At 39.4% G+C, this 24,237-nt stretch overlaps 1 protein-coding gene across 11 annotated transcripts in view; it reads right to left on the bottom strand.

Moving 5' to 3' along the window:
- PPM1B (protein phosphatase, Mg2+/Mn2+ dependent 1B) overlaps positions 1-24,237 on the bottom strand; it is a 94,967-nt gene that overhangs the window by 21,514 nt on the left and 49,216 nt on the right. For 7 of the 11 annotated variants that reach the window (XR_006280298.1, XM_038394470.2, XM_038394467.2 and 4 more), the window contains 2 exons: positions 9,018-9,881; positions 6,954-7,071 (listed from right to left, as the gene is read on the bottom strand). Coding sequence is in view for 10 of the 11 variants with exons in the window: in XM_038394470.2 (XP_038250398.1) it covers positions 6,954-7,071; positions 9,018-9,863 (964 nt within the window). In the remaining variant the exon portion in view is untranslated. Of the gene's footprint in view, positions 1-6,953; positions 8,281-8,500; positions 9,882-12,067; positions 12,241-24,237 lie in introns of all 11 variants that reach the window. The other 4 variants (XM_038394468.2, XM_043511884.1, XM_043511885.1 and 1 more) reach the window with 3 other exon arrangements.

Raw genomic sequence — 24,237 nt, 5'->3', positions numbered from 1 at the left:
TTTGAAAAATCTGATTCCTCATGTCAAGTAAACCCTACACTAGTCTTTTTGTGAAATACCACACGTAATTTAACTGTAGTTGCAATTACTTATTATGCTCCGTTCTCAAACATTAGTCCAGGTCCTGCACGATTTTCCCCTCATTGTCTGCATCATGGAAATAGAATTTTACTTTCTTGGTACACTCTGATTACTGGTGTATGAGGAGAGCATTAAAAAATAACCACTCTCCTGGGAAGAGAGGGGAGCTTTCCCTGGTGAGTACCAGCAAATTCTGCAAGCCCCAAATTTTTTTTTTTTAAACCATCACACACACAAGGTATTTAGTTCTTATGGTTGCAATGAATCTTGAAAATATTAACTTAGTATAAACTGATGCAAAGCTTATAACTTAGTATAAACCGCAAAGCTAATGCGGTTTTGGGATGCATCAGGAGAAGCATTTCCAGTAGGGATAAGGAGGTTTTAGTACCATTATACAAGGCACTGGTGAGACCTCACCTAGAATACTGTGTGCAGTTCTGGTCTCCCATGTTTAAAAAGGATGAATTCAAACTGGAGCAGGTACAGAGAAGGGCTACTAGGATGATCCGAGGAATGGAAAACTTGTCTTATGAAAGGAGACTTAAGGAGCTTGGCTTGTTTAGCCTAACTAAAAGAAGGTTGAGGGGAGATATGATTGCTCTCTATAAATATATCAGAGGGATAAATACAGGAGAGGGAGAGGAATTATTTCAGCTCAGCACCAATGTGGACACAAGAACAGATGGGTATAAACTGGCCACCAGGCAGTTTAGACTTGAAATTAGACAAAGGTTTCTAAACATCAGAGGAGTGAAGTTTTGGAATAGCCTTCCAAGGGAAGCAGTGGGGGCAAAAGATCTATCTGGTTTTAAGATTCTACTTGATAAGTTTATGGAGGAGATGGTATGATGGGATAATGGGATTTTGGTAAGTAATTGATCTTTAAATATTCAGGGTAAATAGGACTAATCCCCTGAGATGGGATATTAGATGGATGGGATCTGAGTTACCCAGGAAAGAATTTTCTGTAGTATCTGGCAGGTGAATCTTGCCCATATGCTCAAGGTTTAGCAGATTGCCATATTTGGGGTCGGGAAGGAATTTTCCTCCAGGGCAGATTGGAGAGGCCCTGGAGGTTTTTCGCCTTCCTCTGTAGCATGGGGCATGGTTGATTTGAGGGAGGCTTCTCTGCTCCTTGAAGTCTTTAAACCATGTTTTAAGGACTTCAATAGCTCAGACATAGGTGAGGTTTTCCTAGGAGTGGGTGGGTGAGATTCTATGGCCTGCGCTATACAGGAGGTCGGACTAGATGATCAGAATGGTCCCTTCTGACCTTAGTATCTATGAATCTATGATGCTGTGTATTCTTAAACCTGCAGACAAACAGCTCACATTATCTCTGGTGTTACTCAATTTTGTCACACTGAAGTAGAGTAAAAGCTGACCAAAGTCTTGTTAATTATCATTGCTGAGATTGAGAATCCAGTGCCAAGCAGTGAATTGAAAATAATCAGTTTTTTCACAGCTGTAACTTTTGGAAGCTTTTTGAATTGATTCAGATACTGTGGCTGGACACATTAGGCGAAATTGGTAGCAACCCTCTGCCTTGCCTCTGTGCGCAACTGGGGAAGACTTCCTCTACAAAAAACTTCTGCCAGCTGGGCTGGAAATTTGATTTCCCAGGGGCTGCTTAAAAGGTGTAGTAGAATTTGAACAGGATGGGCATACCTGCCTATTGGTTAGCAAGGGTTGGGTCTTACAAGGGTTCTGACCCCCCCCCCCCTCCTCTCCGTGTCTTCAGGAGGAGTTGAGTGAGCCTGGCACACAGTGGGACTGTGCCCCACCAGCTGCCATATCTCAGTGGGTTTTGCCCAACTACCAAGTCTTTTGGGTTACAGGAGCAATGGGAGGAGAGGAGCAGTGTAAACTGGCTGATATTTCTCATTCCTTGGACAGTGGCCGGAAGCAAAAATTGCAGATCTCAGTTTAGAATAGCTTTAAGCTTTTCCTTAAAATCTCCCATATTTATTTTATTCAACTACTCTATCATGTCTCATATCAAAAGAACTGTTAATTAAAGATACTCGTTGAACGATGAAGATACCACTTTCCAGTTCTTCATTCCAAAGAACAAAATAATACTCCTACAGCAATCCACTGGACCACCACCACCTCTCAAAGATCAAAGACCTTAGATTATTGAGTGAACTCGTGTCCTTCAGTTGACAACTAAGTAATTTCTTTTCAAATAAGGTCCATTATATTTCACTCTGTTTGGATAGGCAAATCTTTATGTGTCCATATACTACTCTGAGGTCTGATCAGCAAAGCGCTTAAGCACATGATTAACTTAAGCACAGGAGTAGTTTCACTGGCATCAATGGGACGAGTCATGTGTTGAAAGTTAGGCACATGTTTAAGTACCTTGCTGAATCTGGGCCTGAAAACAATCACTACAGTGACTGGGGTCACGGGAAGACAGTCTTATTGACCATCCTAACAGGCCATGAGTACATCAAGAATATACCTACAGAAAAAAGACTAATAAAAAATCCACTAGGAAGCAGGAAGTCAAACAAAATTAAGAGTGGGTTAGCAGGCACCCTCCCACCAGCAATACAACTCTTCCATTTAACAGGCTGGGACTATAAAGTGAATTAGATTGCAAAATCAACTAAATGACTTTCACAAATTACCAATTCTTGCACTCTATTCTCCAGAGTGCATTGTATCCAAAAATGCATGCAAAAGTGGTGAGAGCAATTAGCCTTCTTCTGATATTTTCTTAAAAAGAGGCTCCTTCTCATTTACAAAGCTGCTTTTTTTTTTTTTTTTTTTTTTTTGATATTCAACCAATTTTTTCAAACTAGACACCAAACATATTCCTCATTGAAGACTAAATACATTTCACAACGTAAAGTTTTAAAGACAAGCTATATTCATTTTCTGGGCACAACAGATGTAATCTAGTCAAACAATTTTTTCAACGGAGACAGTTTTCCCAGATAGCAAACAAACCATCTAAAATGTCTACTTCAAGCTCCCACAAAATGTCTACTTCTGTCCTATAAATATTTGATGAAAAATTTAATAGTAAAATTATAGGCAGCCAATCTCTCAAACCAGAATTCAGCCACTTTATCAAGGAAACAATAGACATATGTCAAAAGGCTAGAGAGATAATGAATTTATTGAGGATAGACGAAATATGATGGGAGAAAAATAGGGAGGCGTATAACCCAAAATATTGTGGGTTCTTCTGCTTTGTCTTCTGTTTTCTTGACTTGCTTCTATTCTTGATATAAATTCCTTGACTACTAACTCTCATTCCTTGTCAAATGTATGTCACTTAAAGGTCTTATACTTTATCCAACGTACAGAACATTGAATGACAGGGGGAACTCCTGTGGGAAAACCAAAAACAACTGAAATAACAGGACGGACAAATGTCTGGGTAACTTATTTCTGTTGAATACTCTGGCTTACCAGTCATTTATATTTTGAGTTATTTCAAAATAGTATTAGATCAAAAGGAATACTCCCTTATATTTGAAATAAAGATCATGGGTTTCAGACTTTATTTTATATTTATGTAATATAGGTCTATTATCTTTTAAAGTCTGAATTATATATATTTCTGTCCAAAATTAAATTTGGTGGACTATTATAAATAAAAAGCAGTAGCTTATAATAGTACAGAGATCGGCAATCTTTGGCCCGCGGCCCGCCAGGGTAAGCCCCCTGGCAGGCCAGGGCCTGTTTGTTTACTTGCTGCATCTACAGGTTCGGCCAATCGTGGCTCCCACTGGCCACGGTTTGCCGCTCCAGGCCAATGGGGGCTGTGGGAAGCCGTGGCCAGCACATGCCTCGGTCCGCGCTGCTTCCCGCAGCCCCTGTTGGCCTGGGACGACGAACCACGGCCAGTGGGAGCCGTGATCGGCCAAACCTGCGGACGTGGCAAGTAAACAAACCAGCCCAGCCTGCCAGGGGGCTTACCCCTGTTGTGATATTTTCACAAATAAACTAACTTTGCATAATTCTAAGCAAGTAAATGTTTATTGAGCACTTCAGCAAGTTTCATGCAAGGATCTCAATGCATTTTAAAACAAATCTCAAAACATCCCTATAAAATAATAGTACCTCTGCTTTACAGATAAGGCAACTTCAGAATGAAGAAGTTAGGTGATTTGCACAAGGTAACAGTGGTAATGCTAAAAAGAAAAGGAGTACTTGTGGAACCTTAGAGACCAACACATTTATTTGAGCATAAGCTTTCGTGAGCTACAGCTCACTTCATCGGCATATGGTTTAGTCACGAGAAAATGCTGTGTACAGTAAAGTACTGTAGCGAACAGTTAGTAGTATGCTTTTATTTTAGATATTTTCAAGGGTCTGAGAAAAATCTCTCTCAATATCTAAAGTAAAAAAATGACTAGTTATCTCTAGCCCTATTTACTATTTTTATTTGGATTTTTACTATTCTACAATACAATAAAAGCATGTACATCCAATGATCCTAGCACACTTGACAATATTTTTAAAATACATTGAATAGACCCACCACCACTTTCCCCAGATCAAGCTAAATAAAGCAGTAACAGAAGAATAAAAACAAGAATTAAAGCAATATCCACCAGACTCCTACATCACCATTACCCATCCTTACCCAACACCCATCTCCAAACAGAAAAGCATACCCTGAAAGGTAACATTACTTGGGTTCTTATGGGTCTAGAGAGGACACACGTTTCACAAGACCAAGGCTAGAGTGGCGAACATCTTGCCAATCATGCCCTCTCTCATACTGAAAGGGCTTCAGCTCAGGCATCTCCAGTAACCTGAACTATAGCAATATACAATGGGCTGAGAGAGGTGATCTCTTAAGCAGGTAGGTCCCAGGCCATTTAGGTTTTATAGGTCAAAAAATAAAATCAATCCTGAAACTAACAGGCAGCCAGTGCAGATTGTAGAGCACAGCATTGATAAGCCTTTGGCAGAAAACACTGTTTAAACAAGTAAGCCACTGAATTCTGCACTAGCTGCAGTTTCCAAATAGATATAAGAAAGCAGTCTCACAGTCTATTCTTGAAGTGACAAAGGCTGGCTGCGAGTTGCAAAGTCTGCATCTAAAAGAAACTCCAACAGCCTACCAACCTTCCAAAGTCTGACTTCGCTGTGGCTGCTACCTGATCAGTGAGTAGCAGCCATGACTCTAATCAGATCCCAGATTGTGAAACTGATCAACAGAAGGCACATACTTACAGAAAGACCAACATAACCCACCACCATCTCTCCCAGTTGCCTTCCCGAACCAACCTCTCTCACCTCAGTCTTATCCGGATTGGGCCTCAGACAGGTAGCCCTGATCTCTACCTACACTGTCCCCCAAAGCGCTGAGTAATGCAACTGACAGCTTTATCCAAGTCAGTGAAGATGGAGCTATAAAGCTCCATCATCAATGTACTGAAGACACATAACCCATGCTAATCACTAATCCTCCCAAAAGTCATGCAAATCTGCATCTACAGAGAGAGAGAGAAACTTTACTGAAGTTTCCGAATTGTAGAAATTAACAGAGACACTGATTGATAGGGTTCTGCATGCAGATATCCATACACACACATGCTTACACATACACATATAACAGAGTATTTGCACTTGGCGCACACTTAAACCCTTCAGGAAAATATAATGCACTCGCGCATATAGTTGTTTTCAGTCATAAAACCTCTTTTTCTTCCCTTTTTTAAAATTAAAGTCTTAGCAAAGCATGCATTTTTCACTGAGGACTATTTATATGCTAACTTCAAAGTTTTAAAATAAAAAATTGGTTGAATTATTTAAACGTTAAAAGGGCCTGAACAATTTTCAGCGCATGAAGAGCTTATTTCACATTAACTCAAAAACAACAACTTTCATTCAAACTTTAAAACAAAAACAAACCCCACACCTATGGATTGAAATGAAACATTAGAAATAGAGTCTAAAAGAGTAAATCAAAAGTGCCTTTGCAACCATAAATATAGAATAAGTTGTTAGCATGACATTACAATATATGTAAAGATAAAGTGTTTAGAATCTATATTTATTTGTTGAACAAGTAATACGTAATTTATGCCAAAATTTAGGAGACAAACAGAAAACCAATTCGAGAGCCAGTCTGAGTATTTGCTGCAATAATAATTTAAAATACCAAACTACCAATATATCCTACAATACATATGGCTGATATGAGGCACATGTTCTCTAAAAACAAGAGATTACTCAAGTTACGTCAGTGGCAGCATAGCTTACAAAAGAACGGAGTTTCTGCCATTAGAAGAAAAAGATAGCAAGATGCATCGTGATAAAATAATGCTGAATAATCACTAAAGGAAAAAGTTTGTGTGTAACAAAATATAAAAAAGGAGGGTGAGAGACAATAGACATTATTTCCTGAATACTATTTTTCACTATAGGCTTGATTAGCATACATTGTTTAAATATAATGGGCTACATTCAAAATATGATATAAGCAAGTTCATCTCTACCAACTTCAGTAAGATCTCCCTAGATTAGGCAAAGAAGTTATGCTTATATCAAGTGCTAACTCCAACCTTTTCCTTACCATAGGCACAGGTTAACATTTTTTACCACAATTTAACAGGTCGAGGTCTACCCTAGGGTGAAACCTGTGACTGACTTCAACCAACTAAGCAGAAGTACAAGGTGTTAACTCACATATAGATTAAGGAAGAAATATTGGTTATAGCAGGGTTAGCTAACCCCAAACAATTTTTAACCTTTTCCTAATTTATGAAAATCCATAGAGTTTTATCTATTTACATCAGCTCTGAATTTCACACAGCATCATTTAAAACTTGAGAACCATTAGGTTTTTAAGATTATGAAGACAGCAGCATTTTTAATACACAAAGTGATTTTCCTACCTTCAACCCGTGATTCCAAGTGCTTATCCAGCTCAGCATCCTTTTTCACTGCCTCATCTGAGACCTTAGGGGCATTTGAAAAACAAACTAGTACAATACTCATGTTATCACGACTTCCCTATATAGTGGAGAGAAAAAAAAAGTACATGAGAGGGATCCTTAGTTTTAAACCTCTTGCCTTCCTTGCTATTAATCACTCTCGCTTGTTCTAAGATAGATATAATGAACCACTGTTAACACAATTACTTTATTGCACATTTGTAACATGTTAATTAGCTGCAATATATTTCATGTAGAAAAAGATTTTATAGTCTTGAAATTTTATATATTATCTTACAATTAATAATAAATATATCACTATTAAGCATTTCTTCACTTGTTTAAAAAGGTAACAAAAAGATCACAAGTTAAAATGAAGAAATTGTTTAACTGTTACCCAAACCAATAAAACTAAAAAAGTTAATATTTAATTCTATGAAAATACTCAGGTGAGACATTACAGCTCATTCCAAATATATTTGTTCATCTGAATTCTATTTGTGCCACTGCCTAAATAGCATTTCACTTTGATGCTATGAAGTTCCAAAAATGAATAAGAACACTTATATGGCCAACAGCCAACATAACGTTTCTCTGTCCACCTCCCCAGGTCAGCCACTAATATACAGTTAATCTGGAACTCCCAATTTTCTTGCAAATTATGCAGAACTACAAATTTTTAATATTAATTTAATCTCCCACTTGGAAATGTTTACACATTTCCAGCTGATCTTACAGTTCAACACATACTATGCAAACACATCAACACTATTTTCTTTCAGAATCTCTCTCATACTTCACTTTTTGCTCAATAGTAATTTGCAAAACTATAATCCCAGCCCTAATTTAATTTATTACTGTACACCCATTCCTAGAGTGTAAACTAATACCCTCACAGAGCTGATTAATCAAAAGTTTGGCCTTCCCTCCCTCTGCCTGCCATGTTTGTATAAGCTTAATTGAAACTCTTGATGCTGTATAGTCTCAGGGGCTTGTAAAGGAGTTTAGTAAGGACTGGAAGAAGAGTAGATATCCTAGCTGCTGCTATATAGCATAAAGATTTGAAAGAGGGTTTCAAGAAATTATCCATTCTTGCACTGCAAATCTGTAGAGAACATTGTGACAACCACCAGTAGCCAAACTAATATGATAAACCCAGGGTTACTAGTCCTTCCATAGCCTTTTTTGTTCAGACCTTGGGGCAGTTCCTAGCACCCATCATCACACCCACTCTCCTGCAGGAGTACAATAGGACTCTGGAGTAGGGAGAATACCATAGTAGAAAGGGCTTTGTTTTTTAAAAAAAAGAAAACGAGTACTTGTGGCATCTTAGAGACTAACAAATTTATTAGAGCATAAGCTTTCATGAGCTACAGCTCACTTCATCGGATGAAGTGAGCTGTAGCTCACGAAAGCTTATGCTCTAATAAATTTGTTAGTCTCTAAGGTGCCACAAGTACTCGTTTTCTTTTTGCGAATACAGACTAACACGGCTGCTACTCTGAAACCTTTGTTTTTAAAGTTTCCTTCTGCACCAGGTTTCCTTCTCACCTTTCGCAGTCAATAAAAGATAGTTGTTGGGAGTCAAAAAATTCCCTCCTCTTCCAGAGTTGCAGAATATTGAGGCTAAAACTTCAAATTCAACTCCAAACTTGCAAGCGATATGAACTTATTCACATGGAATTTGGACATCAGTGCCCTATACTGAATCTGCCGATATGGAGCTCAGTGCAAGATCAGGGCTCAATTAAGCATTAAATATATTATAGTAGTCATGCCACATGCACAAGTCTTGCAGATGATGTTGGTTGGAAAAACACCACATTCAAGCGAAGCTTACAGTGTATGCTGCACACTACAACTCAACCATGAAGAATTCTCTGGGTAACAAGAAGGAAGTGCAAGCTATTTGCATTACCTGAATTACAACCAGACGGAACTGAAATTCTTCTTTGGTATTGTATTCATCTAAACAATTAAAGATCAACAATTGTATAACAACTTTTTGGAAAAATAGTTACATACCTTATGTAAACAAGTATCGACCACCCAATTGCACACTTTTTCCAGGTCATCTGATACTTCAAGCCTAGACTTAACAAATTCACAGAGCTCTTCATTACTCATTACATCCCAGATTCCATCACAAGCTAAGATGATAAATTCATCCTCTTCTGCTCTTAAAATTTCATAAACCTCAGGCTCTGGAGAAACAAGCTGTTCTGTAGGGCCTTTGCCATCAACACATTTGTAGTCATAGTCGCCCAGAGCTCGAGAAACTGCCAACGAACCATTAACACGCTGAATCATTACACTACCTCCTGCATTCTGGATTCGCTCCTTCTCCCTTGGGTTGCAAGGTTTGTGATCCTGTGTTGAAAAACACACTTGTCCATTTCTATAGAGAACAGCACGTGAATCACCACAGTTGATAAAATATATATGCTCATGCGAAATCATAACTCCCACTGCTGTTGAGCCACTCCTGTCCATTCCATTTCTGAGGTCAGAAAAATTGCGCATATATTCATCAATTTTCAAAAAGCCAGTTCTGATTCCGCTCTTGACATTTTCCACTGAAGGCTCAAGAGCTGATCCTGGTTTTTCTGACGCCCTAAAATCATCATTGTTGGTGATGTGTTCTAATAAATGTGTTGAACAGTAATTTGCCACACGAGATCCTGCATGACCATCATAGACAGCAAAAAAGGACCAGTCTTCTAGGCCATGGGGAATACCTACAACAGCTGTGTGAGCATCTTCCATTTCCACTCTCCATCCCTGCATACTGCTGAGGCCGTAACGCAAGCCATTCCCTGCACCATGAGCATTATGTTTATCAGTTTTTGGTTTATCCAAGAATGCACCCATGTTTATTTAATATTGAATCTGGAAAACAAAAGAAAAATCTTATTTATAAATCTATTATCCCACAAAAATCTTGTACAGCAATCTGTCAAACAATTCATACATAATTCCTTGTGGCTTTTCTTACAGTACAGTCAGTGAATTACAGTACACACACTGTATAACAAAGTGTGTACAACAAAGTATGCATTTTTATTCAGGTCAGCTATGGGGAAAAACAGTCAGTTTCAATTTTTTTTAAATGTGATCCTGACAAATTAGACATTTTGATAGCTTACCCGCCACTGCCCTCAAGTTGGGGAGGGGGCTTATCTTTGTCTTAGGAACATTTCATGCTCACTTACATATATAAATGAAGGAGTCCTTCAAATGGAAGGAGCAGCTTTTCTGCCTTTGTAGCACCATCCCTTCCTCCCCAGTCCATGTCCCTCTAATTCCATAAAAGTTACCAGGAAAAACTAGTACAGTCTCTCACTAATTTTTCTCCATAGCTCCCCAGAAGCTGTCCAGTGTAGGGGACTCCTGCATAGCGCAAGGGAAGTGAAGTAACACTGGTAGGGAGTGGCCGGCCTACTACTGGAACACTGAGTTTGGGAGCAAGTTTTCCAGGAGGAGTTTGAGGACAAATCCTTCTCCCTCACCCACCAGCAAGATGATGGGGGGGTAATTTCCAGAAAAGAATCCTCAGAGAAGTCCCTGCTTAAACAGAAGTCTGGGAACAATCTGGCCTCCTGTGTGTGCAAGCAGTTCCGATTTTTAACTTTTCCAATACACATTTCTTAAACTAATTTTGGATGCAATTTAAAATTCAAAAATATATATTTGCCTAAATTAAAATTATCATCCTGCAAATAAATCACACCATTCACAGTACTAGGAAAAATCAAGAACTACAAAACAAAAACAGTTCTTCCATTCTAATTCGAGAAGACCTATTTAAAATAAAGTAATTAAATGGATATAAGGACAGCATCCTTTTAAGATCATGGCAGATAATTTACTCCAAATAATGAACTTGTAGTTCATACACCTTCCTTTTAAACAATATCCTTTTACAGGCCTTATTTTAGATAGAAGTCGTATCTTCACTCTGATTATCACAATGATTTTTAATGCTCTACTGAGAAACAACATTAATGATTCTTCTAGTTTTACGTTGTATTGTCTTGGTTTATGTGTTTCTTTTCCCAGTCATTTCAGTTCTTGTTTGCATTACCATTCCCTTCAGCACAAAAGTTTCAAGTTCAACTAAGGGTCAAGCTAGAGTTGATAGAAACTGGTATGACTAAATGACATAATTCAGCTCCACCCTTTTCTTAAATGGTCTATACAGTCCTGAGGCAGATATTGTCAAAATTGAAAGACAGATCAAGGCAGAGTTTTCTGTAATCACCCCGAGGGCCCAGGTGCTCAAATGGCAGAATATCTACTGTAGGAAGAAATGTGAATGGAGTGGAAATTTACAATAAGCAATATCCATATTCAAGCTCTAATTTAAAGGTTAAAAGTACCACACACACCCCTTTTTTAATTAATTTATTTATTTATTTATTTTGCACTCAGATTCTCCTCTCTCATTCTAGGATTAGATTATCTTGTGCTGCAAGGCAGGAACATGACCCTGCCAGTATTATGTTATTAAACCTTAAAGGTACACCTAGGTGTCTGCTTTTAATTACATAATATATATATATTGCAAATCAAAAACTTTTCAGCTAATTTTTTTTTTCATTAAGCAGAGTACTGGAAGCTACTGATATTAAAAAACTAAGTATGACATTCAGTAGTATTGTGACAATTTCAGACTATATATTTTAAGTGACTATCTTCTGTGTTCTGTCCTCCATATTCTAAAAGACATGCCGGGTAATTTAAAAGAAATCCCCCCAGATAGCATCTTAATTTTATGTAATAGCTACCTTATGTATTCAGAAGTTCCACTTACCACACCAGTTGTAACAGAAAAGTGAGGCCCTGTGAGCTAAAGAACTGCCTAAAATGCCAGAGGTATGGGCTGCCTGAAGAATTAGGTATACAACTCCAGTTTTTATGTGGGATTTTTGAACCAAAATCCAGGTACAGATGAAGAATGAAAGGCTTTATTACGCTTTCCCACGGAAGCCTGTCCATGTGGAAAGGCTGAAGTTGCCTGGAAAGTTCACCTAGAACTAAAATACTATGAGGTTTTGGGAAGAGAGGAGACTTGCCTTATCACTCCACAGAATGAGCAGGAGTGCCCCTGCAAACTACCAGATGCCCAAATCCTAAGGATCCCATGCTCCTTCTAGGGCTCCAAAAGCCATGCTGCCATAGCCTCTCTGACTATGTCAGGGACTGTTCCCTTTCATTTCCAGGGTGGCTGGTTGCATAAAGCAGGAACCTGAAAGAATTAAGGAAGGATTTACTATAGGATGCTGCCATGAAAAATGACAGATTCCTTGACCATGCCTATGCCTCTATCTACCTACTAAACTTGAAAAGAACGAACAGCCTCATGTTTGCCTGCAATGTTTCTACAAAGTCAACAAATGAGAGTGGGAATAATACCACACTGGCTCCCCTCCCCATGACACATTTTGGGCAGTTCTAGTTTGCTTTGCACTATGAGTTGACAGAGGTCAGGGCCACCACTACCCAAGAATCCACAAAGGATCTTGCAGCTTCCCTCTGTAAATGAAGTTCTATGGTAGCTGTGCCATTCAGAGCCCTCACTCCCACTCCTCCCATCCAGATTCTATACTTCCTAGGGCAGGGGTCCCCAACGCAGTGCCCGCAGGTGCAATGGCGCCCGCCAGGGCAGTTGTGTGCACCTGCAGGACACGACACCACTGAAATGCCGCCGCTGAGCACAGCCACCTGAGAACCACCCATCGAAATGCCGCCAAGTAGTGCTGCAGTTTCTCGGAGGCATTTCGGCGGTGAGGCTTCCTTCCGCTGCCGCTTCTTGGTGGCATTTTGGCAGTGGGGTGTTTGGCTCCCGCCACAGTCTGTTTGGAATTGGAATGTTCTATTCCCACAGAAAGGTTGGGAACCACTGTCCTAGGGTGTTTTGCCAAGCCTGGGTATGTCCATTGAATTCTATCTTGCATCTTTATTTAGATACTGATGTAGATTAAACTTCTCCAAACAGCTGATAGGTATTGCTGTAAACTCCTTGACCAATTTATTTTCCACTTTTTACTACCCCAGCTAAGCTATTAACAAAAAAGGTTTTTTGTTTTTTTTTTAAATTAAGGTTTATGTAGGTGATATCCCTTCAACTTTTAAATAGTTTTAATGGGGTTGAAGAGAAGATAAACAACCGGCAAAGCACATGACTTTTTCTATGGCACTTCGTTATGATGCTCTAGGACTTTTAATAGCCTTTAGGTTAAGAGCATTATACAGTTTGTAAAACAGGTCAACATAATAAGCATTTCATCTTGCCAATTACAAACCCATTTAGCAAAGTTACATAATAGGTAATGAGAATTAACATTCACATCTACAGTCACAAAGATATGCCAGTCTAGTACAACAAACAAATGAGTTAAAGATGTTCACATATCCACTGACTTTTGATACAATTTCAAATCAGATTTTAAATACAGAAGCTGTGTTCCATAACTATATATAAAACTAACATTAATGTTTATCCATGACCTGGCTGAGCAAAACATCAGGCAAAAATATTAAATACAAAGAAACATTAGGCTCTCCCTGCTGTTTTCTACAGAATCCAAGTTGTTAACACACAACCACCTTCTACTCACCTATTTTTTTTTTTAAAGGCATGTCCACCAACCCTACCAGCTGGCTCCTCCTATTTTTCAGTAACACAAAAGCAGTTGTAAAGCCTTGCAATGAGAAATGTAGCTTTTTTTCCTCTTTTTTTTTTTTTAAAAAAAAACAGAACAGGATTTGCATGGGCCCATTTGCAATCCTCTCATCTCACCTACCTACAAAGCAAATCCCTCTGGTGTAGATTGCTTCCGAGAGGCTGGGATGATTTAGGCCATCTGCTTAAAGGCACTGTGGCTATACATCTGCTCCACCATAGGCCAAGCTGGCAGAGATAGGACAATCAAGATGGAACTGACTTTGTTATGTGCCCTTTCAATTTTATTAGTAATGGCCTAGGATCCTAATTAAAATCGTAGTGTGTGCCAACAGTACCAGGGTTCAATTCCAATCAATCATCCTGATATAATAAACTGGACTCATTAGGAAAATTACATGGATCCTAAGGACACCAGTGACGTGGTTGCATAGACCGAGTCTTGCACCCTCTCAACCTCCAAGAAGAACCCAGCTCCTCTAATTCTTCAAGAAGGATAAGGATATGACAAGAAAATACAATGAGCCCCTATGAAGTGAGGCACTGACGTCAGATGCAAGCACCAATTAAGTCAGTCAAGTTCTGACATTGTGCCCACTCAGCAAGGTATCAGAGGGGTGATAAGCATGGCACTGATATTACAGGTCCCAAAGCACTGACTAATGAGCATCAGAGAGAAAAAATGGTATTGGGCCAATAGCCTGATATGCCATTCGCCAGGAAGGCACTTGCACACCAACAGGAACCAGCAGATAAAGCCAACATGATGCTGGAGCTGAAAGCGTGGGAGGAAATATACAACACTGACCACCCCAGCTGCTGTCATCCCAACACTGGAAGTCCCAGGTGCTGGTCTTATACAGCACTGATGTGAGGAAGTGGGCCTAGTGCTAACGGGGAGAGGGATAGCTCAGTGGTTTGAGCACTGGCCTGCTAAACCCAGGGTTGTGAGTTCAACCTTTGAGGGGGCCATTTGGGATCTGGGGCAAAAATTGGAGATTAGTCCTGCTTTAAGCAGGGGGTTGGACTAGATGACCTCCTGAGGTCCCTCCCAACACTGGTATTCTATGATTCATTGTGCTGAAGAAGTCTAGTGCTAGTAGTATAATAATGTGCTGGCTTCACAACCCTGTTGGTATAGCAAAGGGATCTAGTACAACTAGCCCAAAGCACTACTGTGACAAAGGAGAAGAGTACTAGCTACACAAATTTTGGTAAAGGTGGATACTGAGCACATCTGGTACAACAGGTAGGATTTTCTTTTGTTAATATGGGATTTAGCATAATTTGCCCCTGTAATTCACATTATTACTGAAAGATTATATATGCACATAAACCTGCTGGATTTTGGGAGGGCAAACCCAAATCAAATTGATGAGTGGATTAGGCATACACAAGACCTTCTTCATTAGGAATGTCATTTTTCTGTCAGATTTTGTGCTACAAACAGAGGGATTTACGGTCAGCTGAAAATAGATAACATTCTATCAACAGCTGCACTTCTATACCCCCCTCCCCACCTGCAGGTGTGCACAATTAAAAAAATCAACACTCTCAAAACCCCTTGTTTGGAAGCAAGTAGTGTTGCTTCCCCTAAACGTACCTGACACAAATAGATGAAATTATGGAAATTAAAAGTTAAGCCATATTACACTACACACACTTCATTCAGCAACATATGCACTTTCCTATCTCCCCACTTATAGATCACATACCACAACCCTTAACTTGGCTCCTCTAGCAAAACCAGTCTTCCATCAATCCCGTTAATTGCCTTTCTGTAATTCACCCACTCAACTACGCTTTCACAACACAACCACTTTCACCACCGAACAGCCACTATTATACTAGTATTGGGAAGGAAAAACTGGTAGATGGGTGTGTGCAGAAGGACAAACAGGAGACAGAGTTAAAGTTCCAGTGTATGGTAGTCGTGGTAACAATAAGATATGTACTTGTCGGTAGAGAAGTAGAGGATATGAATTGTTCATGTGGCTTAACTTTTAATTTCTTCTCATTTGAGGGTTTGTCAGATATGTGGTGTGTACAACCACCATAACTGGTTCACAACTAAGTTTTGTGTGTATTAATCATGAAGACAAAGCCATAGAAGATCCATCAAGTTTGATCCTATATTATGGGCAGAGCAGGTCGCAATAGTTATAGTTATAAAATATAGTTGTGCTTTCCTAATGTTTTCCAATAAAATCCCTTGTTTTCAATTGCTTACAACTTTGTCAAACTAACATTTCAGGCTGAAAGTTTCTATGGTTGTTTTTGCCATCAACAAAAATAGTGCAATGGTTTTCAACTATAAAATTAGGGGAAAATAGGCAGTGTTTTCAACATTAATTTATTTCCAGGCATTCTGAAGAGGTCTAGAAATGCCATACTTAGGACCAAAAGCCTGAAATTTGGCACAAGGAAAGTCTTGGGGCTCAAGAGGGTCTTTTGCTGGCCCCATAAAATTTCATCCAGATTTGGCCAATTAAGGTCCTGAAAAATTTCCCTTTATACATGCTTAGAGTTAGTTCGAGGTCAGCTGCTAAAATCTTTGAACTTCTGACTCCCTTGGAACTCCCTGAACATTGAGCATGTTTTCTATCCTTATGGAGTTCCTTACATGACCCTATATTGTAGCGAGGCAAAGCAGTAGCTGAAAAATAAACTTTGGCTGAAAAGCACTGGATTAGAACCTAGGAGGCAACCGTGAAGTTTAGTTTCAACTCTTCCACTAACGAGTACCAATTGCGCCCTTCATGTGTCTTATTATTGAACCAGGGCTCATTCATATCCCTCTCAAGACACAAACAATCATCATTCACCTCCATTTTACAGACGGGATAACAGATTGCACAAGTTGAGTAAATTAAGTAAATTAATGAGTAAAGTAAGATTGCACAACTGGGTAAAAACCTACAACTTTAATATAAAAGGCCCATTTAACCAAACTGTCTTTCAGAACGAACATGCCAAATTTGTGGGTTCAGATGTTCTGTCTATAACCACTGCTGTATCCTCTGGTCCATTCTGCCCTTGAGCCTGAAATAGAATCTTGATTGCCAATACTGTTCCGCTGTCTAGCAAATAGTTGTGTAATCCATTAAAGTGGGTTTTGCGTTCGCTTCCAATAGCAGGCCCTCCCACATGGAAGACAATTGCTTATTGCTGCTACCAATTACTATTTTAGCTCAAGTTCTAAGAATTTGAGACAGGAACCGAAAGGTCCTGGGTACTAACACTGCTAACGACTCATGCACTGGGATCTATATGGTTCCACATGATGGATTCTAATTTTTAGGTTTTTTTTTTTTTTATTAAATGTATAGGAAGTTGATGTACAAAATGTTAAATATTGAAGTTGAAAAATCAAGTACACAAAAAAGTGTTAGGAAACTCCATTAAAGTTGCTTGTGTAACTAACATGTCTCCATTTTGGCATATGCGTTATGATACAGTCTGTAATTACCACATATAATTTGCTCTGCAGAACCCCATTATTCAGTGCACAGAATGAATGAATGAGACATTTGCAAGCTGAGAAAAATGTTCTCTCACAACTACGTGCTAGACTTGGATTCAGGAGAACGGAATTATATCCCAGGCTGAATCAGACTTTTTTGTGGTGCTAAGCAATACACATAAGGCAGAATTCATTAATTCTGAGTTTACTAATTTTTGAGTGCTGGACTTTGCAACATTAATGGTCTCTTAACAGTTTTTTGCATGTAATATTAATTGTAATGCTTTTTCCAACTTGACTTCAAGACAGTAACACAATTTTCAACCTTCTACTATCATCAGACTGGCAAAATTCATGTTTTATTAGAAGTTAATGATAGGATTTTGTTAATGTAGAAATTCTCAGCAAATCCTCTCACAGATTAATCCTCTACTTTGATGTAGAGCAATGATTGATGAGGTAGTCCAAACTTTAAACATAGTACGTTCCTTTCCTTTGAGTGGCTATTAAAAAGTAAAAGGGAATGTTTTAATATGAACAAGGAGGAAAAACATGGTTTTGTTTAAGCAGGCAGGTGATCTACTATTGTATACACAAGACTGTGTACTCTTCAGATGTGCAATTTGAAGAGAAATCAATCCCTTGCCAAAAATATGTGCTCCAGAATTTAAGCCTTCATTTTTTAAAATGAATCTACTATGGCTGTGAAAGTAACTACAAACATGTAATCAACACAATGGTGTCGTCCTGAATATGAAGACAGCATGAAAAAAAAAAAAAAAAAAGAGTTACTAATCTTCTGTAACGATTGTTCTTCGAGGTGCATTGCTAATGTCCATTGTAATGTAGGTGACTCAATCAGTTGGGGGGGGAGGGTTCGGAGTTCATTGACAAGCAGACTGTAGCACTGTCTGCCAAACCCAGCATCATCTCCAGTCTGCTGACTGACAGCATAGTGAGACACAACAGTGTGGACTGAAGACCACATTGCCGCTCTACAGATGTCCTGGATAGGAACCCATGCCATGAATGCAGGTGAAGATGCTTAGGCCTTTGTGGAATGCACCCTCAGGCAGGAGCAGGGACTTTTGCCAGACCCATGTGTGGATACAGGAAATGATCCATGATTAAATTCTCTGGGCTGAGACTATGAGACCCTTCATCCTGTGTGCAACAGCCAGAAAAAGAGTTCAGAAGTTCTCCAAAATGATTTAGTCCTTTCTACATAGAAGGCAAGTGCATGTCTAACATCCAGGGAATGAAGTCGTTCCTGTTTCTGGCATATGGTTTCAAATAGAAGATTGGAAGGAATACATCCTGGTTACTATGGAATTGTGAAACCATCTTTGGGAGGAAGGCTGGGTGAGGGCGCAGCTGGGCCTTGTCTTTGAAGAATACTGTGTATGGAGGTTCTGAAATAATGGTCCTAATCTCCGAGGCCCTTCTGGCTGACATAATAGCTACCAGGAAGGCCACCTTCCAGGACAAGAAGAGCAGAGAACATGTTGCCAATGGCTCGAATGGGGGACCTAGGAGCCATAACAATACCAGGTTGAGGACCCAGGGTGGGATTGGTTGTTGTACCTTGGGATACCAGTCTGTCAAACCCCTTGAGACAACAACTACAGATAGAGTTTTTAAAAACCGACAGGCCATTTACCCATGAGTGAAACACCGAAACTGCAGCCAGGTGGACTCTAATTGACGAAACAGATAGTCATTGCTGCTTCAGATGTAGCAAGTAGTCCAGAATGGCACTGATGAGCGCATGGGTGAGACACCTTTCTGCATCGACCAGATCAAGGACCTTTTCCACTTTGCCACTACGTAGCTCTAGTGGACAGCTTTCTGCTTCCTAAAAGAACTTCTTGAACTGGTTCAGAGCATGCTAGTTCCAAGGGGTTCAGCCATGGAGCTTCCAGGCCATGAGTTGGAGGCCTTGAGGTGAAAAAAGTGAGCCATGCAAAATTCTCATAAGCAAAGTTCCTCCTGGCACAGGTGAGAAGGCTTAAATCTCAGAGACTGAGGAATGCCCCAGTGCTGGGCAGAGTTAACCCTGCCTAGTGGGGTTCACTAACTCCTAACTATCTACTAATAACTGAAAACATAATTCCTAAAATCAACTATATACAATAAGACAGAGAAGTCCACTGAGGAGTACTTGCAGAAGCAAGAACGAGTCGTAGTTCCAGCGATCATCCAAAGTGGTAAAAAGGAACTGAGGTGGCGGTGGGTCGGCATGGCCCTCTATCCCAATGCTATGAGAGTGTGACTCCAGGGAGCACCAGAGTCAACCCAATGGATACCACTGAGGGAAGAACTTTCCAGCAGCGGTGCTCCAGGTGAGCACACACCTATATTGGAACGGACAAAAACAAGCATTCAGAGAACGACAACTATGAAACTGCCCCATTCTTCTAATGGGGTGTTAACTGAAGTTAACATTTTAAAATGTCAAACTCCTTAATTATTTCAACACAGATTATTTGAGCAGAAATAGGCAGCTAATACATTTATCCCACAATTCCAAACAGCCTCCAGTAATTCCCCACATGCCAGAAGTCCCAAGAGTACCTCCAGCTTCTAAAATGCAGGTATGTGCTGTCAATTCAAAAGTCTTTGGCACACAGAACAGCGACTGCATGCAATTCAACTTTACATAAAAACAAGTGACACAGGGATCAGTATGTCATATTTACTGTTACTCTTTGTAGACATAATACAATGGCCCTCATATATAAAAGCTATTAACTAGCATATCATAAACAGGGAAACTGGACACACAGAAATTGAGATTATAAGCCTCATATTACTTGTAACTTGCAAATTAGTGTGACATACCAGTGCAGTGTTTTGCTCAGCCTGTCTACATCATCATGTTTCTATTCTTATCTGAAACAAAGTCTGATTTTCAGTTATTACACTGCTGCTCAATAGTGTAAAAACACACACAGAGGAACTCATTCCAACTAAGCCAAAGAACTGACATCTCAGGAAGCTGTCTGATCAAGAGAGTCTTCATTTTTTTTTATTTTCCCCACTGAGATGTTTTTGTTTTGACTCTTTAAATTAGACTCCATAATAAAAAGAAACTAACTAAACAAATTTCCCAGGACCTGCAGAAATGGGTTTTCTTATCAACAAGTTTTTCATACTTTTAGCAGGCTGAACAAAGCAGCAAAATTAACCCAGTTTTTTATAAATCTTAATTGTCATCACTATGTAACTAAGTGTGAAGCTATTCTTAACTATTTGTTAGGCCAACTCAGTCCTATAAATAAACTTATAAGAACACAAGAATGGCCATACTGGGTCAAACCAATATCCCGTTTAGCCTGGTATCCTGTTTTCCAAAAGTGGTCGGTGCCAGATGCTTCAGAGGGAATGAACAGAACAGAGCAATTATCAAGTGATCCATCCAGTCACCCCAGTCTCAATTCCAATTTATGGCAGTCAGTGGTTTAAGGACATTCAGAGTATGGGGTTGTGTCCCTGACAATACGAGCTAATAACCGTTTATGGAGTTTTCCTCCATGAACTTATCTAATTCTTTTTTTAACCCAGTTATACTTTTGGCCTTCATAACATCTGTTGGCAACAAGTTCCACAGGTTGACTGTGGCCAGGTCTACTCTTACAAGCTTACAGCGGCATACACAGAGCAACTTATTCCTGTATCAAAACAACTGACTGCTCTTATAGCAGCATGTGTAGTCATGTAATGCCAATGAGAGCTCTCCTGTCGACATTATAAAACTAGCTCTACGAGCGGCATTAACTATGTCGGCGAGAGAGCGCCTCTCACCAACATAGTGCTGTGCACATGACCACTTATGCTGGCAAAATTTATGTCATTCATCGGAGAGGGTTCTTTCACACCTTGAAACCAAAAGTTTTGTGGACGTAAGTGCTAGTGTAGACATGGCCTGTATGTTGTGTGAAAAAATACTTCTTTATGCTTGTTTTAAACTTGCTTTTATTAATTTCATTGGGTGACCCTTGGCACTTGTGTTATGTGAAGCAGTAAATAACACCTCCTTATTCACTTTCTCCAAACCATTCATGATTTTGTAGACCTCTGTCACATCTGCCCTTAATTGTCTCTTTTCTAAGCTGAACAGTCCCAGTCTTTTTAATCTCTCCTCAAAGAAGCTGACCTTCTCTGTACTTTTTCCAATTTAATTCATCTTTTTTAAGATAGTCTGACCAGAACTGCACACAATATTCAAGGTGGGTGTATACCATGAATTTGATAGCATGATTTTTCTGTGTTATTATCTATCCCTTTCCTAGTGGTTCCTAACATGCTGTTAGCTTTTTGACTGTTGGTGCACATTGTGAAGATGTTTTCAGAGAACTATTCGCGCTGACTCCAAGCATAGGCGCTGACTCAGTGGGTACTCCACGGCTGAAGCACCCATGGGAAAAAAATAGTGCTCAACACACACCAGTGGTCCCACCAGCCAGCTCCTCCCCCTCCACACTCCCTCCCACCCACCAGTAACCAGCTGTTCAGCAGCACGCAGATGGCACTTGGGGGCAGGGAGACGAGTGAGGGCAGGAAGAGGCAGAGCGAGGGTGGGGTGTCCTCGGGAGAGGAGGCAGAACAGGGCAGGAAGAAGCAGAGCAGGGACGAAGTGAGACAATTTGGCTCAGAATGGCTCAGGCATGGAAATCACCATCACATTCTCTGCAGTGAACACCAATTCAAAGAATTCTTTTAGCTTCTCCACAATGGGCTTGTCTTCCTTGAGTGCTCCTTTAGCACCTTGATCATCTAGTGGCCCCACTAATTGTTTGGCAGGATTCCTGCTTCTGACGTACTTAAAAAATTTGTTTGCTGTTAATTTTCACGTCTTTTGCTAGTTGCTTGTCAAGTCTTTTTTGGCCTGCCACTTGACTTCTACAGTTTATGCTCCTTTCTATTTTCCTCAGTACCATTTGACTTCCAATTTTTAAAGGATGCCCTTTGGCTTCTAACCACCTCTTTTACTCTGCTGTTTAGCCATGGTGGCATTTTTTGGTCCTCTTATTGTTTTAATTAATTTGGAGTATACATTTAGTTTGAGTCTCTATTAGTGTTTTTAAAAAGTTTCCATGCAGCTTGCAGGCACTTCACTCTTGTGAGTGTTCCTTTTAATTTCCATTTAACTACCTTCCTCGTTTTTCTATAATTCCTCTTTTTGAAGTTAAATGCTAGTGTGATGGGTTTCTTCTCTATTTTCTGCCCTACACAGATGTTATATTTAATTACATTATGGTCGCTACTACCAAGTGGTTCTCACTATATTTATCTTTTGTACTCCACCACTTAGGATTAAATCAAGAACTGCCTCGTCCATTGGGGTTCCAGGACTAGCTGCTCCATGAAGTAGTCATTAATGGTGTCTAGATATTTTATCTCTGCATTTCATCCTGAGGTGACGTCTATCCAGTCAATATGGGGATAATTTATTTCCCACATTACTGGGTTTTCAGGTTTTATAGCCAGAAATGCTCAGATCTCTGAACATTCCACAGTCACCATCACCATCCTGGTCAGGTGATCAGTAGTATATTCCTACTGCTATACTCTTATTATTCAAGCATGGAATTTCTATCCGGGGTTGAACAACAAAAACTCATTATATATAAACTGGGACGATACAGAACTACAGAGAAATGTATAAGATGAGAAAATATATAAGCTAAAATTCTGCATGTCTTGTAACTGTTGAATTTTGCCACGCACATATTCCAACTGGAAGCATTCTTTCAGCAAGTCAGACCACTTACAGTTGTTATGGAAGGCTGAGGTTACTATACCCATGTATACAACGTTCAGTAAAAATATGAAGAGATGCCAAATCACAACATTTTACAGATCTTACGAAAGACCTCAAACAGGTTGCCATCAAACTGATGGAAGAAGCATGAATCCCTGACAGGGGAGACCTTCTAGATCTCACTAAAGGATCTCCAGATGGTTACCTGCAGAAAATGGTAGCCTTGGAAACTGATTTTTTTTTTTTAAATGGCCATGAGCTAAAAAAAAAGGCCTCTACAATACCTAGGCACTATTTAATGGATTGGAGGAGACATTTAGAAAGGTTTAGGAAAAAAATAAAAAAAGGAAAATATTTTGATTTATGTGGAAGAGTGCGCTGATCTTGGGAGCTCCTGAAGACACCTTCATCAGGAGATGAGAGCCAAGGTGAAATCAATGAAGAGAGTAACATTACAATGGATGGCCCTATTCATTTTTCAATTCCACCGAAGAAGAGCAAAATTATTAGTCTCCATCCCTATCTCCAATTACTAGTCATATAATGTTATGAGAGAGAAACAATTATTGTTATTTGGTTACAGCATATTCTTGGTGAGGCTTTTTGGTTTACATATTTGGAGGGGGAAGGGAAGAATGGAAAAGAATTGTTAACCTTACGTTTAAAGAAAATACCTGCATGTTCCTTTCCACATATATTCAGAGTTAAGAGGCTGAAAAAAAAAAATCTGTTTATAGGATGTTTTGGTGCAAGGCAAAAAGTGTAATTAAATAATCAGATACAGGTTTGAAAAGCTAGTATCAACAGTAAGTCTTTGATATATTAATCAGTAAGTTTCAGATAACTTGCGCGTTTCAAATAAACTATTCTGAAGTAAATTAATGCCCTGATGATTTACAATCCGTACAAAGACAACAAACCTTCTTTTAATATAATTAGGGTAGCCCAGTCTCACTCTTTTGGAAAAAGGATATGAAAGAATATTTCTCTTCCTCTAAAGAGTTCACTCCATGGGCTAGTAATTTTGAATAAGTTAGTGCTATGGAAAAAAACAAACAAACAAACAGCGCCAGAGTTGCCTGTTACAAAGTGCATGTGTTCCTACTATAAAAAAGGCTGACATTTCTACAGAAAAAACTCTATGCTTGTAAACTGAAGATGGAAGTGACAACCAAAGTATCTGAAGTCTTGTTGTCACACAATACAGTGTATTAGATATTTTTATTTTGGGGTAGCAGGCAATATTGAAAAGAATACTCTTCTGAAGGAAAACATACATTTCATTTGGATCTAAATGAACATTTAAATCCCTGGCCCAGAACTAGTACAGTAT

This window comes from Dermochelys coriacea, chromosome 3 (genome assembly GCF_009764565.3).
Source record: "Dermochelys coriacea isolate rDerCor1 chromosome 3, rDerCor1.pri.v4, whole genome shotgun sequence".
Lineage (NCBI taxonomy): Eukaryota > Metazoa > Chordata > Testudines > Dermochelyidae > Dermochelys > Dermochelys coriacea.
This window is presented reverse-complemented; position numbering and strand designations above follow the sequence as displayed.